The sequence below is a fragment of the Copadichromis virginalis genome, linkage group LG5, assembly GCF_057382275.1.
Source record: "Copadichromis virginalis isolate Kocher_CV1m ecotype Utaka linkage group LG5, C_Virginalis_male_GT1.1, whole genome shotgun sequence".
Lineage (NCBI taxonomy): Eukaryota > Metazoa > Chordata > Actinopteri > Cichliformes > Cichlidae > Copadichromis > Copadichromis virginalis.
The window spans coordinates 2688335-2705906 of NC_140622.1; the positions used below are offsets into that span (position 1 = coordinate 2688335).

Here is a 17572-nt window from a genome sequence, read left to right on the forward strand (position 1 = left end):
TGACAATGTTACTTCAAGGCTGACAATCATATGTTGTTTTCTCTGTCATCTCTTGGGGATGCTAAATTATGAAAGCACAAATCAAAGGAAATCAAGACATTATGTCAGCGTCTGGGAGGGTACCTGCAGGTCTCCAACAGCGGCCCCTCCTCCTTTAGGTTCGGTTGCTCCTCCCTGGCTGACCACCTGTGAGCAATTATTCCGGCAGTATATCAGACCTGCGCTCTCAACCATTCATCGCCTGAGTATCTGCTATCCCCATAGGTAGCACCTGGAGTGGAGGTCTTGTCTCCCTCACTCCCGCCTTCCTGCACCTGGGCCGCTTGCTGCTGATACGACGTGGCCTGCCGGCCCACCACTCACTTGCCTGCCTCCCCACATCTCGACCGCTTCCGGGCCTTCCGCCCCACCTGTCCCCCCCACCTGAAACCAAGTAAAGCAACTCAATTCAACTGTGGAGGATCGTTGATTGTCTGCTGGATCCCACTGACCGTGATCTCCTCTTATTCCAGTGCCCCGGCCCCTACCTAGTCCTGTTTCCGCCTCCCCGCTGCCTCTGCTGTTCAGCCGTCTCCTACAGGTGTCTAGGTCACCCTCCGTTATCTTAGATTATCCTACGCGCCACTAGTGTGGTGGCGTCATTTTGTTTTTTTTGCTTGTGTTTGCCTGTGGGCGGAAATAAATCCTTTGTTCCCTTATCGTCTCGCTTCCGGGTTGGTTTCTGCACCTGTGTCCATCTCTGTTACCTCGTGCCGCTGGGCCGTGACACATTAAACCTAAAGGCTCTGAAGCAAGTCTGAACCCTTGCCACTTCAGTTTGCAGGGAAATAAAGCTTGTTATATAGATTATATTGCATTGATTGAAACTATCTGTCCTACTATCTTTCAAACAGAAAAGGAGACCTTTCTGGAGCCATTTGTGCTTAAGGACCTGCTGCCATCCTCACTGGGAAGTTATTATCGTTACACTGGCTCTTTGACCACTCCACCCTGCAGCAAGGTGGTAGAGTGGATCATTTTCAGCAGTCCTGTCTACTTCTCTTACAAACAGGTAAGAAGCATGCCAGTAATACAGCTGTGTCAACTTGTTTCCTTAGTTATATAAGAATAACACCACTCATTTAAACATATTGCAAAACCTTATTTTTATTCTATGTTAATGCTGAAGTTAATTAACCACAACTTATTTTATAAAATGTAAAAAATTCCCCTCTCTCCTCTGCTGGCGGTCTATCCCTTAAGCTTGGGTTCTCTACTACGGGCCTGTGAGCATGAGGGTCCTCGTGTCCCCTTTTCCTGATGTTGCTGTCATTTGCTATGGCTACGTCTAACACTATGGCCGTCTTCCTCTCCTCCACCCCTACTATGTCCGGTTGGTTAGCCATCATCAGTTTGTCCGTCTGTATCTGAAAGTCCCACAGGATTTTAGCACAGTCATTCTTGACCACCCTAGTGGGTGTCTCCCATTTTGGTTGCTCTTGCTCCTCTTTCTTGGGTTTCTGCTGTCTGAGGTATTCACTGAGCATGTGGTCAGTTGTCTGATGTACTCGTGGATGTTCATTGTCTTATTCTGGATGTGGTTCTAGCGTACAGATTCAGTGTGCTGGATTTGGGGTGAAATCCTCCATGAATGGTCAGGAGCTTGTTATCCCAGCAGGATACCTGATCACCAACAGGGCATAGGTGTTGATAACCCGGATCTTGTTCTTGCCATTCAGCTGACTAATCAGGACTTGCCTTACTTTCTGCAGGTACTTGGTGGTTGCAGCTTTCCTAGCGGCCTCGTTATGGTTCCCATTTGCCTGTGGGATTCCCAAGTACTTGAAGCTGTCCTCAACAATGTTGCCTTCTGGTAGTGTGATGCCCTCAGTTCTGACTACCTTTCCTCTCTTTGTTACGATCCGATTACACTTCTCGAGTCCAAATAACATTCCAGTTTCGTTGCTGTAGATCCTTGTGGAGTGGATCAGTGAAGTGATGTCCCATTCACTCTGGGAATACAGCAAGATATCATCGATGTAGAAGAGGTGGTGTTACTTAAAGCAGTTTCACTCCGGTTCTTTTTTTAATCGTTGGGTCTCCAGAGACGGCACCGGACTGAGTAGTTATTTCACAAAATCTTTATTCATCTTCAGTTACGCATGCACCTTCTAGAAGGAGGGACGTTCAAGGCTGGTGTCCCTCTGCAGATCTTCACTTCTTTGTTTTGTTACAACCAGCTTTATAGAAGCGACCCCATCATAAAACCCACATGATGTGTTGTAAACTCTGTGTTTGTATATGTATGTGCAAGCACGTGAGTGCCAGTGTGTGTGCGTACCTGTGTGTTTATGTGAGTGTACGTGAGTGACTGTGCGTGTGGGTGGGTGTGCGTCGCCACAGTTAAAGCACAGTGTGTCTCTGTGTATGTGACTTCCTACTGGTCATAAAAGTCCATCTCCCCTCACCCAAGCTACACCAAATTCCTTTACAAAACATACAAAACACAGTTAACATATTACAAGCACTGAGACCCCCACTCTGCATCCACTGGGCCATTGGCCTCTTGTTGTCTTACTTTAACAGCTAAGCATGTGGAGGGTCTCCTGCAAACCTACTTCTAAGTTATGACAATTATAAGCTTTTCACGTACTAGCATTAGCATCCCCCATCTGTAGCTTCCTGTCTCCTTTTATGACAGGCTGACACCTGGTGTGCATAAATTCCTCTCCCTCTACTGTAGCTAAACCAAACTGAAACCCACAGACAAATCCTTCCCTATTCCTCTGATCTACTGCTGGACCCTTTCATCTAAGCAAATTTAACACATTATATTCTAATAATTGTTTTCTTGTACTCACAGTGGCTGATATCCTTAGACAGTCTTGTTAATGATCTCATTGAGGAGGTCCAGGCCTATGCAGAACAGCAGTGGGGACAGAGCATCTCCTTGGTAGATCCCGCTCTTGATGGTGACGTGTGCTATAGGCTAGCAATGTTGTGCTGAGTCAGGTAGTTGACTTTGGGATTAGGACTGCCCAGGCTTTCATTAGCCATTCTGGTTGTGTCTCATCTATTAGCATTTTGCTCATTTGTGCTGCCAGACAGTCATGGAGTGCAGTTAGCTTTAGCCAGTAGATGTGAATCATGCCAGGGCCTGTTCTGTCCAGCTCTTAGACAAAGACTTGCTCTTGGATGTCTGCCACTGTGCTTTAATCTGTTCTTAGATCCACTAGCCACTGGGCATTGTTGTCCTCTGCTGTATCCTTCTCCCATATGCTCAGTAGAACAGGACTGGTTCATCTCCAGTATTGGTGGGGCTGTTCTCATATTATTCTCTTGCCATTGACAGTATGTTTTGGATGGTTCCATGGAGAACATCTGGTATAGCATCCTGGCTTCAGTAATTGTGCGTCCCTCCATGGCTATGCCTCCCCAGACCATTACTGACCCACCACCAAATCTGTCATGTTGAGTGATGTTGTAGGCAGGGTAACATTTTCCACATCTCCTTGAGACCCTATCACATTTGCTAAGGGTGAACTCATACTCATCTGTGAAAAGCACAGGGCACCAGTGGTGGACCTGCTTATTCTGGTACTGGAATTGGCAGGTCCACTACCAAGAAAAATGGTGGTATTGGAAAGTCATGTCCGTGTGTATTTTTATCTGATCTGTTTGCTCAGGATTTGACAGAGACAGGCACCTGCTGGTCCTTGATGGGTCGTGGGAGTTCTAAACTTTGAAATAGTAACACAGCTCAGGAGTGATCATATATATATATATATATATATATTGCACAAGGAACAGAAATCCTACAGAGGATGCCTAGAGAGAAGATGGATTGATAAGAGGCATGGTGGTAAAGTGGTTTGCACTGTCGTCTTGTAGTAAAACGTTTCCTAGATACTCGAAAAGGAAGGTTCCTGCATATCCTGCAGTTTAGATGGCCTGTGTATCCCTGTGAATGTTTCCTTCAGGCACTCCTGTTCCAGAGACAAGCATGTTATATTAATTGGTTATTCTAAATTAGCTGTGGATGCAACGTACATAAAGTGCTTTAAGTGTATAGAATAACATGCTCTGCTTTGAGTGGTCAGTAAGATTAGAAAGGCGCTATATAAAGAAAAGTGCATTATGCCTGCAAGCACAATAATCTGCAATGTAACTACATAGTCTGAAAATAAACAACTTAGAATTAATTTACTCTAAGCTACCTGATCTCTTAAAAAATAAATCATGAAAAGGGTTAAACTTACAAAGCTGTCTCAGTGAAACAGTGGCAAGTCCCATACACACAAAGTTTTCTATCACTGTTTTGAATGGGCAAGACAAGTATGCAATAATCAAGTTTTTTGTTCTAAATATTAATAAATGTTGAATTGATATTGAGATTTACAAAGGGTAATTACGAGTTGTTCTGGGTTTTTTTTGTTTGTTTGTTTTTTTAGGACAAAGCATTTAAAATAGTATTTAACAGTTGAAGTGTTTATTGTCATGTGTCCAAAGGAAAAGAAGGCATTTCTCTGTGCAATGAAATTCGTTCTTTGCTGTCCACACACAGATGCCGATTAACATGTAAAATAGAAATAAAACATAAAATACAAATGGTACAAATAAACAAAAGAAGATAAAAAAGAAGACAATAGTAAAGTGTGAAACAGAGATCTACAAAAGAGCTATGAGCTTAATATGCAGGGTGACTTGATGTGCAAAAAATTATTATTACTGTTCATAACAGTTGCAATGGTTACACAAACCTGTATGATAAATCCTAGAAGTTCGAGGTTTGTTTGTTTTGTTTTTTTTAAATCACTGTGGCTGTTATTACTCCGTGCTTTAGGTAAAAAGTGACCTGAGTGATAATTTTCTCCAATTAAGTTGTAAAACCACTCTGCTGTCTGAAAATGTGTTAGATAACTCCATTCCAAATTGATCTGTCCTTCCGCTTTTGGTGTAGACATTATTATAAGGGAAGATTTGGCCTTAATCATACTGTCAAAGCACGAAATATGAACAGTATGGAAGTAAGCATTAAATAAAGAGCCCTGATGTTAAACTTGCCCTGTGCCTTCAGTAGTTTATACTTTAAAACTGTCAAGGTTTTTCTTTGGGAAATGCAAAGATAACCATTGTTCAGTTCAACTCAGTGTTATGTGTGACTTGATGTTATTTACTACATTCATCATATTGTAATTGTGAAGGAAATCCTGTGTAACCAGGCCAGCTTGAGCAGAATAACTCAGCAGATGCTGCGCACTTAATGGTGTGTGTGTGTGCGTGTGTGCGTGTGCGTGTGCGTGTGTGTGGTTTTATAGAAAGTACTTTGAGCTCCAAAGTGTTGAGAAAAGTGCTCTATAAATAAAACATAAATTGAGTATTTGGTACCACAGATGCATCATTGTCTTGCACACACTCAAAAGTGACACTAATCCTCTGCTAATAAGCTACCTCCAGAGACTCCTCCTTGAAGTGACCCCTTGATCCCTAATGAGAAGGAAAATCCATCCACCCTAATTATTAAGCCCTGTTACTTAACATAAATAAGAAGGTGATCCGGCATTAAGACTACTGACAGAACAATATTTTGCCCATGTTTATAGCAATAACAAACTTTTTTTTTTCTGGTCCACTTGGTAAAGAAGGTCCTGCAGCAGCTACACTTCCTGTGTCCTGAGGAAAATAACCTGACCTTCTGCCACTCCTCATTTGAGAGCGTACTCTCTTACTGCCTGGGTGTTTAGTACGCAGGGGGCTGCGCCGAGGACAATAAACACTGCCCCAAAAATCCCTGGCTGCCCTCTGCCACCCCTGTAGGCCATTGCCAGATTCTCCTGTCTCAGGAAAACCAGGGCCATCACATGTGACCACTTGCAGCCCGCCGACCACCTGTTTGACCGCCACATTACTTCAATAAAGCGCTTTACAAAATTCCCACCCAAACCTACCGGGTACATAACAGTGCTCAGTACATATTATTTATTTAAAATGTTTGTATATGGAAGGAATATGTTTATTCTATTTTCAAAGGACAACATACCAACAATACGTGTAAGCAGTACAATCAATTTAACACTGCCAATAAAGACATATGTGCTGATTTGAGTAGAAACTTTATTGCACGTAAACATTTGACATGACAGGAAACTCCTGAATACAGCTTTTGTAAGCTACCTCCTGGAATTTCAGTGACACTTTTCATTTTGTAATTGACTTACGGTTGCTTTGGGCTCAGGTTTTCGAAACGAGATTCAGCCTGAAGTGAATAAAATCAAAGGCCTGTTGAGTTTTGCTTTTTGAAACACTTTCGTTTTGGATGATAGTTGAAGTAGGGTTAGCAAAAAGGGGCCGATGCTCAGATACTTACATGACAGCTCAACAAAAATCGGCTCCTTTCAAACAGACTGCGTGTGTGGACACATGTGTATGAAGAGCCGGTCTCGTGTGTCGTCAACCTTTTAATGTTTTTTGTTATACTCGACTCATTTCACAATTGCCCTAAAATTGAGATGTCAACAGAGAAATACTAGTGAGATTAACCTATGAGTACCAATTCTAAGTAGGATGGGTGAGTTAATCCTTCCACCTGAGATGGTTCAGAACATTTTAAATTGTAACATGACATTGTAAAATACCTCTTCAGAATAAATACTGATATGGTGATTTGGATTTTCAAATAAATATACTTAGGCTATATCCACACGTACACAGGTATTTTTAAAAATGGAGATTGTTGAGTCTAAACTTAGACCTCCCTGACTCGTGAGACTTATTTCCGTGAAGGAATGATGCAAGGCAACAGTGATCAATCGATTTTACTTGCGCAAGGGAGGCCCCGGTCGGTGTCTCAGAGCACTCTGAATCCTACCACAGACGACCTCGACTCAGGGCTCCGCTTGCCGCCTTTTATTGAAAACAGTTACAGTACACACAAGCACCTCCCATTGTAAAACCCCCCTATGGTTACAAAAGATAAGGCATTGTGTGTGTGTGTGTGTGTGTGTGTGTGTACGTGAGTGTGTCTTTCTGTGTGCGGGACTTCCTGATAACAACTGTTTTTAACAACATCCTTAGTCATAAAAAGGGTAGTCTCCCCCACACCCTATATATGGCTCAATTCCTTTATTGGTTCACCATGCACAACACAAGTGAGGCCATGAAGGGCAGGAAGTTTACTAAACAACAAAACAGAACCTTCACATGGGATGTGCCTGTAATAAAACACTACAGCCTCCCACCATTCGACAGGCTGGAGAGGGGAACAAAGGAATGTCTTTGATCACACAGTTTGAAACAATGTAGAGATGGTAAGCATAAAAATGACAACATTTAACAATTCACTCTAACAGAGATTTTCCATTTTCGTTTTTAAAAAAAAAATCTCATCCACACGTGCAGTTTTAAAAAAAATATGTCTGTCCACATGTAAAGGCTAAAAACAAAATTTTGGTCAATCAGAAGTCTAGAAGCCTGGGAGGGAAATAGTGATGGGATTTCCGGCTCTTTTTAGAGAACCAGCTCTTTTGGCTCGGCTCACTAAAAAGAACCGGCTCTTCAGGTTGTTTTGTTGCTTTAATTAATTTATTATTAACAACAATATGAAATTATGCACAAAAGGAATTATTAATGTAAAAAAAAAAAGTGGTTTTATTTATATATGTTTATATATAAATATATACAGTGGACCCTAGAGACAAAGCACGTACAAACTCCAAAACACATTTCTAGCGTTAACTGAACTTCCAAAACAGAGCTACCTGGATCACTTAAATAACACAACTGAAAGCATATGTGTATTGTGTGTGTATTTATACACAAGCACACTGAAAAAAAATTGGAGTGACATTTACTTAAAAAAAGCTAGGCAACTTTTTCCACACAGAAAGTGCTTGTAATCTTTACTCGGGCTATTTCTAAGTAATATTTACTTACTAGAACCATCTATTTTTTATGTGAAATACACAAGTAAATTGCACTGGCAATACTCATCTACAGGTTGTAACTTTTACTCAGAATACCATTGCATCCAATTACAAAACCCAAGTGAACATTGCTGATATTTCTTTGTGTTTCTTACTCATCTTTTCTTTGTTATATTCTATGTAATTATTAAGTAATATTTATTATGAATGTACTAGTTAATATTAATCGAATTGAATAAATATTCTTATTATTCTATTAAATAATAAATCAATATTTTCTAAAACAAATATTTGCAGCTTAAGAGACACTTTTATTTCACAGTTGAAATGGCATAGATATATTTAAAATATCTACATAACATTATAACCACAAAAAACATGGCCATAGAACTTCTTGATCGCAAATTTCAAAACAGAGCATATACACATATACAAAAAAACAACAACATGCTATTCAAAAACTCAGTGTGCACTGTCCCCTTTCTTCTAATCAACTTTCAGAACACATACATCAACTCTGTCCATTAACAGTTGCAATCACTACCTTTGCAGACATTCTCAGAACGTTCAGGACAGAAAGAACTTGTATAAAACTGAGCAACATTTGAAATTACTGTCAGAAAACAGACAAAATGCAAAGAAATTAATTGTGCTGGACAAAAGCACAAATAACACTGGAACACTCACACTAAAAGTTTCTTGTGGAGAGACTGGACCTTTGGTGACATTTTAAGGATGTCAAGCTCAAGAAACAGCTTCTGAAATACCTCAAACGTATATTTCAGTTTCAGTGGGTAACTTAAGTTGACAGCATAGATGACACCCATGAGCAGGAGGCAAGCGTTTGTCACACTTCCGCAGTCCTCCAGAATTTCTGTCCCCTCAATGATGACCGACACGTTCACAGGATCTTGGTTTTCCTGTGCCACATTGGGATGGATTACGATGATCTTCATCATGTGATTACTGCAGTCCTCTTTCAATGCTTCTTGGCTGACGTCCTCCTGTGAAAACAAACAAACCACAATTAGAAATAACTAGAATAGATTCCAAGTAAAAGAAAAGGTTAAGAGAAAAATAAAATGTAAAAATAAAAAAGTATACTCAAATCAAACAATATTCATATGGCACTTTTCATACGTAAAGTTACAGAACGTGCTTCACAGAGGCTGACCCCGAGACAAAGAAAATCACTTTTGGGGGCCATCCAGCCTGGAGCTGTCCATGGGACGGCACGCGTGTTGGTAGACCAGAACCATTAAATCATTAAAATAGGTTATAAAGGTATAATCAAATTAAATACTCTTTTGCTCATAAAATAAAGTTAATAAGTGATCGTTAAATAGTCAGAAAAAAACCAGACAAAAGGCAAGTTAAAGTTTAAGGCAGATAAGATAAAGATTAAATATGATTTAAAAAATAAAGGGTAAGAGCATAAAGATTTAAGAAATTAGTTAAAAGCCTGATTGAAAATATTAATCTTGAGTCTTTTTTAAAAAACATCACGAGTGTAGAGAATCTTTGACCTTCAATATATCATCACAAGTGAAGACCAGATTATAAGGTTAGACAATTTTAATACAGTCATTATGATCATCAGATACCTGATGGTCTTTGATCAGCTCCTCTCCACTCTCTCCAAGATACTCAACTAAGCAACGAATGATAATGTCCCTTCTGCCATCGACATGATGCTATTAAACCCAAAAAGAAAATTTATTGCAGAAAATACACAACATAACATATGTAACATACATACATAACAGCACATACAGATGTAAACAGAAAGTTACCCATGGAGAATGTAAGCCTGCAGCTACATTCTAACGTTGTGAAGTGTACAACTTAACATGAATTTCTCAACGATGTGACAAGAGTCCAGTGCATGTCATAATCTGTGGGTCCAGAAACTGTCTCTGCCCAGTGAGGAAAGTTTTCTGCCTCATCACTGGACATGCAAATGAATTTTTTGCAACATATCAGTACCTCCTATCACAATATTAACCAGTCAAGGACAGGAATTCCCACACACAAGAGTAATATTTTGGGAAATAATTGTATTGGAGTCTATGGGCAGCAGGAAGGGATCTCGCTGCACTCAGAGGGTCACTTTGAAAATTCTGTAAATTTCTCTGCTTTTGAGCGCATATTAAGGGAGAGATGACAGGTTTGTATACACTTGTAGAGACAATCATGTGCATAAATTGTTAATTGTGGCCACAGTGTCAGGATCAGGAGAACAGTTTCAGCCAACACAGACACTGATCAGAATAAAGGACAAGTTCAGTATTTTACACTTAAAGCCCTGTTTTCAGTTTATGATGAAATCGAACGATTTTGATTGAAATTTGGACACATGCTGCTGGCCCGAGCTTTTTTGGTTTCTGTGGTAGCACACCCCCACCTCCTCAATGGCTTCATAGGTGCACTGGAACAATCCTTCCTAAAATGCATAAAACTGTCGTTTACAAAGACGTGAAACTCACCGAGTGGTCAGAAGTGTTCACTGATATGTTCACACAAAAATCGCTGCAAAAGATACTTTCCAACTGGTTTTTATTGTAGTTTTTGTCCAACTCCATTGACTTGTATTAGATGTGCTGTGATGTACGGTATTAGTCCGCCGCTATTCCATTCTATTATTCAAGCTCTCGGCGGAAGAATGTACAGGTGTAAGGCGTTTGAAAAAATAGGTCCAGTTTTACAACAAATGGTAAAACACCTGTTGGAAAGCATTTTTGCAACGATTTGTGTGTGAACATATCAGTGAACACCCCTGACCACTCGGTGAGTTTCACGTCTTTGTATGAAGCCATTGTGGAGGTGGGGGTGTGCTACCACAGAAACCAAAAAAGCTCCGGCCAGCAGCATGTGTCCAAATTTCAATCAAAATCGTTCGATTTCATCATAAACAATCTGAAAACAAAGCTTTAAGTTTAAAATAACAAACTTGTCAACTTGTCCTTTAAATAAGAGTGATACATTCTCAGTGTGTATGACCTCATCTTTTCCATTAGATTATGTAATTAAAATAATTTTAAATTTTACCTTATTGAGTGAGTCCAACATTGGTTTTATTTTGGTCCCTGCAGTCCCGCCCTTCCTTCGAAATATCTCCAGGAGTTTGGTGGTGTACCTGTCCAATCTGGACAAAAACGTTCGCTCCAGATGAATTGTGGTTATTCGCTTAAACTCCTCTTTGATCTGAAATGAGAGATAAAACACAAAATCATGTCAAAGATGACTCATGAGATCTCACATACACTTAGTTGCTGCATGAACAAGAACTGGATTTACCTGATTTTCACAGAACAGAGAAGGCCACCTCTCTAAGAGGTCTTGGATTGCGGGGCAATCCTTGACAACCTCTTTTCTTCTCATAGCGAAAGACTTCTCCATTTTCTCATTAATTGCCCTCTCATTGTTCTTCTTCTTCATTTCCTTCAGCAAATCTAGTCTATCCATCTCTAAGGTTTCCTCAGTCTCACCGAATGGCAGTGGTGGCAGATAGTTGACTTCAGCTTTTTTGGCCCTTTTAAAGCCTTTAAGTGAACCCTCTTCACTGGAGCATCGTCTCTTCAGTGTGTTCACCTCGAGCTCTGGAATGGCTAATTGGCGACCTCTTAACTTTGCCCTGTAGTTGCCCATTTTATACTTTATCCTCTGTTGCCAACCATATAGGCCATTAAAAGAACCTGGCTCTTTGAGGCATGGGTATTTTGCTACCAAGGCTTCAGCAACAGCTAAAATCTGGACACCAGTTGGATATGCTGTGAAGCCAAATATAGTCTCTGCAAGCTTCTCAAGAATGCTACTAGTTACGCTTGGGTTGTTCAAAAGTGTGCCATCATTTTCATAAGCTTGCTTTCCTGCTTCCAGTGCAAGGTCTATATCATAAGAGAAGTCTGGTATTTCAAACTTAAATGGCCATGGCTTAGACCTGTAGGATGGTCCACTCTCATCTGGGGAGGACAACAGGATTGTGTCGCATGCAGATGAGGAGGAGCTTGCTTCTGTAGATAGTGGAACTGGAGATTCGACTTCTGACATGTCCACAGTAGTGAGACTTAAGATTACTGGTTCAGTTTTTACTACTTTGAGGTTAGCTTTATCTTGTACTTCCTCAATCGAGGTCAAAGTGAAGAACTGACCATCGAAATCCATGTCCTGGTACATAACAGTGAATGGTCCTGTAATATCAAATGTCTCTCGAAGAACATCATTGAGGTCCTGAAGTGTGCTTGGGATGCCTGCAGGTAAAAGTAGTTTGTGGACATCATCCTCCCCAAAAATTATCCGCAGTTTCGCTGAGGGTGCCATATCAACAGGAAGAAGCTGCAACAACAGAAGAGAAATACAGACATTTATTCACAAGCTTCTCTCCTCACATTTCAAAAAGATAGGCAAATGTGGTGCTTTAAAGTTGTCAGGCGTCTTCCTGCAAGGGTGTATGAAGCCAAAGGATAAAAATCTTTAAGCTCTCTTTGCTCAAGTAACTGCACACTCCCTGTGTTCTCCAGCTCATAACTCCTCAGGTGTTCATTGTACCATGTATTTTGTTGTCTCACGAAAAAAGTCAGTTTGTTACAAATCACCATTATCTGTAACACTTCAGAAAAGTCAGGCAGTCCTGCAGTGGAACCACAACACAACAACATTCCCACTGCATAGTTGGTGCCTAAACTGCACACATTATTGGCAACATGCACAGCTGTAACAGCAGGGAATCTGCATTTCACCAGGTCTTTTAGATCATCCTTAAGCACATCTAAAGAGACCTCTGTTGTTTTTGTGACCGCAAGTGATGGTTTGACAGAATGTGATTGATGATATGCAACCATGAGCTGGTGCTTATTTGCAAGAGACAGCAAAATATTCCTGAAACAACCAGTGTGTCTTACCACCTTCTTGAAAAAGCTGTGTTTGGCCTCGAATCTCATTGTCCAGAGGGCAGCTAGGGGGCCAAATTCCCGAATGAGCTGAGGATAGTGCTCAAGGAAATGGTGCTTGGGAATGAGCTTATGTTGGGGGAAAACATCAAGGAATCTGCTTCGGTGTTCTGAAATGATGCTGTCAAGATAGCAAATGCTTTCTTCAGTATGGGCTCGAGACATGACAAGGTCCACAATGTCTTTCAGTGTCATCAGCATCTGCCATACAGGCTCTTGTTGGGGTACTTTTAAACCTATAATCAGAGGCAAAAGACGTAATAAGCACCAATTTTCATGTGCGTTGCCCCCTACTGATTTTCGAGTCGAAAAGTTAGCAGGAATGAGATGAGGGCGATTTGTTTTATCACTCCACTTGTATGGGAAATTGGAAATGGCATCATTCAGTTCCATGAGAGAAAAATATTTTTTCTTGATCAAGTTATCAAATGCCGAAGCCAGTTCCACTGGAACAATGCCCTCCAGCAGATCATGTAAAACATCTGGAGGGTAACCAGATGTAACATGAAAATGCTCAAGTTTTTCTGACAATGCACACTGTTTTTTTACACCATAACAATGAGGGTGATCTGGACTAGACACAGCTGTCTGTACATGCAGTGTATGTTGATCTTTGGTTCTTTGATGAAAAGACCCAGATCTCACTTCATTGGACTGAAACTTGGATCGCTCCCCAACACAAAACCGGCAGATGTATGACCCTGCAAAGCTTTCGACAAATCCTGCCACAGAGTGCGCCCCCAAATTATCTGCCACCACACTGACCACAGTCCCTTTAATGGCTTTCCCTAACGCTGGAACAAAAAGACCATCTTTCTCCAAGCTTTGGATATCTGTTAACAGTGGCTCTAAAACTCGCTGGAATCCAAACTGCTTGGTGTCTTCAGCCTTACACAGAATTGCAAGGTAGATTGATGTCAATGTGGAACGTAATTGCACCGGAATGTTTCCCAACACCCAATAGACAGCTGTGACTTTGTGCTTTTTTCGAGATGTCCCAAGAGGATTACATACCTCAAAGTCATCAATGTACAGGATGAGACTCACTCTGTTCTCCTCTACAGAGAAAAACTTGTTGTTTTGATAGTGAGATCCATCACGAAATGTCTGGTACTTAAAGTCATTTTCAGTTTTTTTTTCACCTTCAAATGTGTTTTCTTGAAAAGACTTACTTAGGACCTGCACCAAGGAGGGCAATATTGGGACATACTGGAAGGTTTTGCCCTTTTTTTTATCAAGTATGTGTTCTTCTGGTTCAACAACTGAAAAATGCTTCTTCATAAATTCTCTTCTCTTGTAATAAGTTGTGAAAGGGCCACCTGTCCCCAAGGCAGTACTTATAGGGTGTGTCTCACAAAGATTTTTCACTAAATCTGAGATAATGGCTGGATCCAGATCACAGTTATGGCTTTTCAAGGTGGACACCACCACATCTCTTAAAAGTGGACCAGATGCAGAGGTGGATATAAACTGAAGCTCATCTACTATTTCATCAATGCATTTGTTTGGGACATTGAACATGCTTTCTAACTTTAAAAATAGATGGCCAAATTTCTCTTTTATATCTTGAGACAACTCCTGTGGTTCCCCATCCCAAAGCTCTAAGCTCTCTTCCACATAGGTCTCATCCTGAGCAAACATGGGTTCATTAGGTTTGCTTTTTAATACTTCAGTTTTAAAATCCTCAAGGGTGTGTGACTGGTGTTTTCTGTGTCTATGTGTAGCAAAGGTGGAATAAATATTTGTACTGAAGTTGCAGGCTTTGAAGACACATGCAACTACTTCAAACTTCCTTAAGTGGTTGTTAAAATGCTCAAAATACTGCTTCTCTGAATTAAAAAAAACAGAGCAGCAAAGTAGACAAGTAAATGAAAGAGGTCCACTTTGTGTGACCATCTTCACATGGTGTCGAGACAAATGGGTCTTAAGGGCATTAAATGTTTTAAACGAGCAAGGGCAATCAGTGTGAAGACAAGGGACTGACTGGCTGCGACCACCATTTCCATGCTTTAGTCTGTAGTGTTTTAACAATCCCAACCTCTTCTCTGACTCAAAGCTACATATCTTACACATCCATCTCATGTTGTGGCACCTTAAACAGACAAATTATGTGACAAGTTAAACCTAATCGTTACTAATTTGATCTTACCTTGTGGAGTTCAAATTAGCAGTCAGAAGGTCCTATGTTCTGTAAAAAAAAAAGAAAAAAGAAAAAAAAAAGAAAAAAGGTTATCTATATGCTTTTCAACTAATTTCTACTAACTCAAGGATGCACACTGATATTATTATTATTTTTTTTACATATGTTAGTTCGGTGGCAAATTTAAAACAGGTCAATATGAAGACTTGAGTGAAATCGAGTGCGTATATCGTTTTTTGTTTTGTTATTTTTCAAAATACACCTCATGGCAGCTGTGCAGCAATTATTTTAAACTGGACCGTGGTCGTTTTATTCACAAAGACGTTAGTTAAGGCAGCAGGCGTGTGTTGTTTAGGTGGCCATCTAAGCTGTAAAGTGCTGTGGGAAATTCTGGACATACCTCCTGCCAGGAAAGTTAGTCAGCAAGTCTAGCAGGAAAATACACTATTTGCTAGCGCAGCTTCTTTCAGTGCGGAGAAACTGACTTAAGTAGGTGAGCCAACAGGAACGTACAAAGTTTGTTCCGCTTAAAACTTACATTCATGGTTCTACTTCTTCCCGTTTCCGTCAAGTCTGCCAACCGTCGAAATGTGGACCATGGTATGTCTGAAGAAAGACCGCTCAAATGTGGGGAGGGGCTTTGACGTCATGCTCCGAATGCAGAGAAGGTGGCCATATTCACTGATGTCACTCCATTACATTTTACTTGGAAATATCAACTAATTAAGCCAATGAATTGGTTTAGTGAATATTACTTGGATCGAATGATTCAATTTACATACAAAACTGAGGACACATAATTACAAACAATCCTCAAGTAATGCACTACAAGAAAAACTGCTATTTTAAAGTAATAGCACTGAATTTGTAATTTTTTGTAAAATTTATATAGCTAATTGAAATAATAATTACAGGGCCAAAAAAACATTTTTTTCAGTGCACTCATATATATTCAAATAATTAAAAAAGAATTTACATTTACCTGTTACTACCACACACCAAATCCGGTCATTGGTACTTGCTGGCTTGTTTAGCCACTAGGTAACAAAAGCTCAACACTGCCCCCTAGCATCCTGGAGCACTTCTGTTGTGTTTTGTACGTGTTTTGGAGTTTGTACGTGCTTTGTCTGTAGGGGCCACTGTAAATATACTTTTATTTGTTCACTCCACATAAAATGTAATAAATAAATCATATAATACAAAAATCAACTATTTACATTTTAAACTTTTAACTATTTAAATTTTCAGCTTTTTCCTTTTAAACAAATTTAAAGTGAAACAACACAAAACACTGCAAACCACAACACAATTAAATATAAATTATAATATGAAAACAAAAAGAAGATGCATATTCTCTGTCATATGGACCTGCATGAATAAACTTTCTGAATCATTTATCATCTGCAACTGAAAATAGTTGTGGATGATTACTATACCTTTCTAATGTGACGTTGTTGTCCCTGGCTCTCTCTCTCTCTCTCCTGCTCTGTTCCTGTGCTACTGCGAGTGTAACTACTGCCCCTCCCCCTCTGCTCAGCGCAAGCACAAGGCTCGCGTGCGGAGTGAAGCAAAAAAAAAAGTGCGAGAGAGAGGGTGAGAGAAAGAAGAAAAAACAAAAAAACAAAAAAAACCACGGCTCCCATTAAGGATCCGGCTCACGTAGTTCACTTCAAAGATCCAGCTCTAAGAGCCGTTTCGTTCGCGAACACCACATCACTAGTGCATTTGTTTTGCACGTGCATTAAATTAAAGTTGATTATGACGATTAAGCATTGTGAGGTGGAGGGTGGGGGCGGATCCCTAATATTTTTGCTGGGAGTTGGCAACCCTATTAGTTAGGTTGTTTAATATTTCTGCTAAGTACTCTTTAACCCTCTACAGCATAGCATTGCCCTGTGGCAACAAACCACATTTTCATGCCTTACACTGGCCCTTCAAAAAAAACAACCTTTTTTTTTTTTCCAAATAATGCTACCAGGTACATCTCTTTGAAATAAAATGAAGAGTTGAAGGTGGTGTGACTTTCATTTGGGGGGCAGGACCCCTTTCTGCAAGCTGCACTACATGACAGACATCTCCATTAGGAGGCAAGATAAAGATCACTATTTTACATGTTTATAGTGAAATAAATGTATATTAAAAAATACTTGTATGTGCATGAATATGTTAAGAAGCATATTTGATTGTTTGTTCTACTTTTTTAAATTTATTTATACAGTAAAACTGTTAATTTTCATTCTTTGCCTCAAGGCAACACTGCGCAGTTAGCCCAATCTTTTTCAGGCAATATAATGCATTTGCATATGTGTGTAGAGATGTGTTTGTGTGCATTTATATGATCATAGTCAATGTTTTTACTTTACAATCTACTCATAATTACAGGACATGGATGTAAAAACCTTTTATGCAAGGAAACCAAGGGAATGTGCACTTTCTGTCCTCAGAAAGTGAGGACAGTGAGCTGGAAAATAACTCAAAATGTTAGAAATATTCCAGTGTTAGAAAACAAGCACTGCTCAGTGTTAGCCATTGTTAATCTTCAAAACTGACTAGGTTACTTTTAAACATATAACACTGTCAAA

General features: G+C 40.0%; 2 protein-coding genes across 5 annotated transcripts in view; one reads left to right on the top strand and one right to left on the bottom strand.

The window, feature by feature from the left end:
• LOC146708743 (receptor-type tyrosine-protein phosphatase gamma-like) overlaps positions 1-17572 on the top strand; it is a 372141-nt gene that overhangs the window by 259788 nt on the left and 94781 nt on the right. For all 3 annotated transcript variants that reach the window (XM_085455573.1, XM_085455574.1, XM_085455575.1), the window contains exon 7: positions 894-1051. In XM_085455573.1, coding sequence (XP_085311699.1) covers positions 894-1051 — 158 coding nt within the window. The remainder of the gene's footprint in view (positions 1-893; positions 1052-17572) is intronic.
• Positions 8192-15834, bottom strand: LOC146708749 (uncharacterized). 2 transcript variants are annotated; one of them, XM_085455571.1, is made up of 6 exons: positions 15529-15834; positions 15000-15038; positions 11199-12236; positions 10950-11105; positions 9506-9595; positions 8192-8905 (listed from the first exon to the last, which is right to left on the bottom strand). In XM_085455571.1, exons 3-6 carry the CDS (start codon positions 12219-12221, stop codon positions 8585-8587), a joined length of 1590 nt encoding a protein of 529 aa, XP_085311697.1. In that variant the 5' UTR covers positions 12222-12236; positions 15000-15038; positions 15529-15834; the 3' UTR covers positions 8192-8584. The 2 variants fall into 2 exon arrangements, with proteins under 2 accessions (XP_085311697.1, XP_085311696.1); XM_085455570.1 differs by lacking the exons at positions 15000-15038; positions 15529-15834 and adding an exon at positions 12803-13223.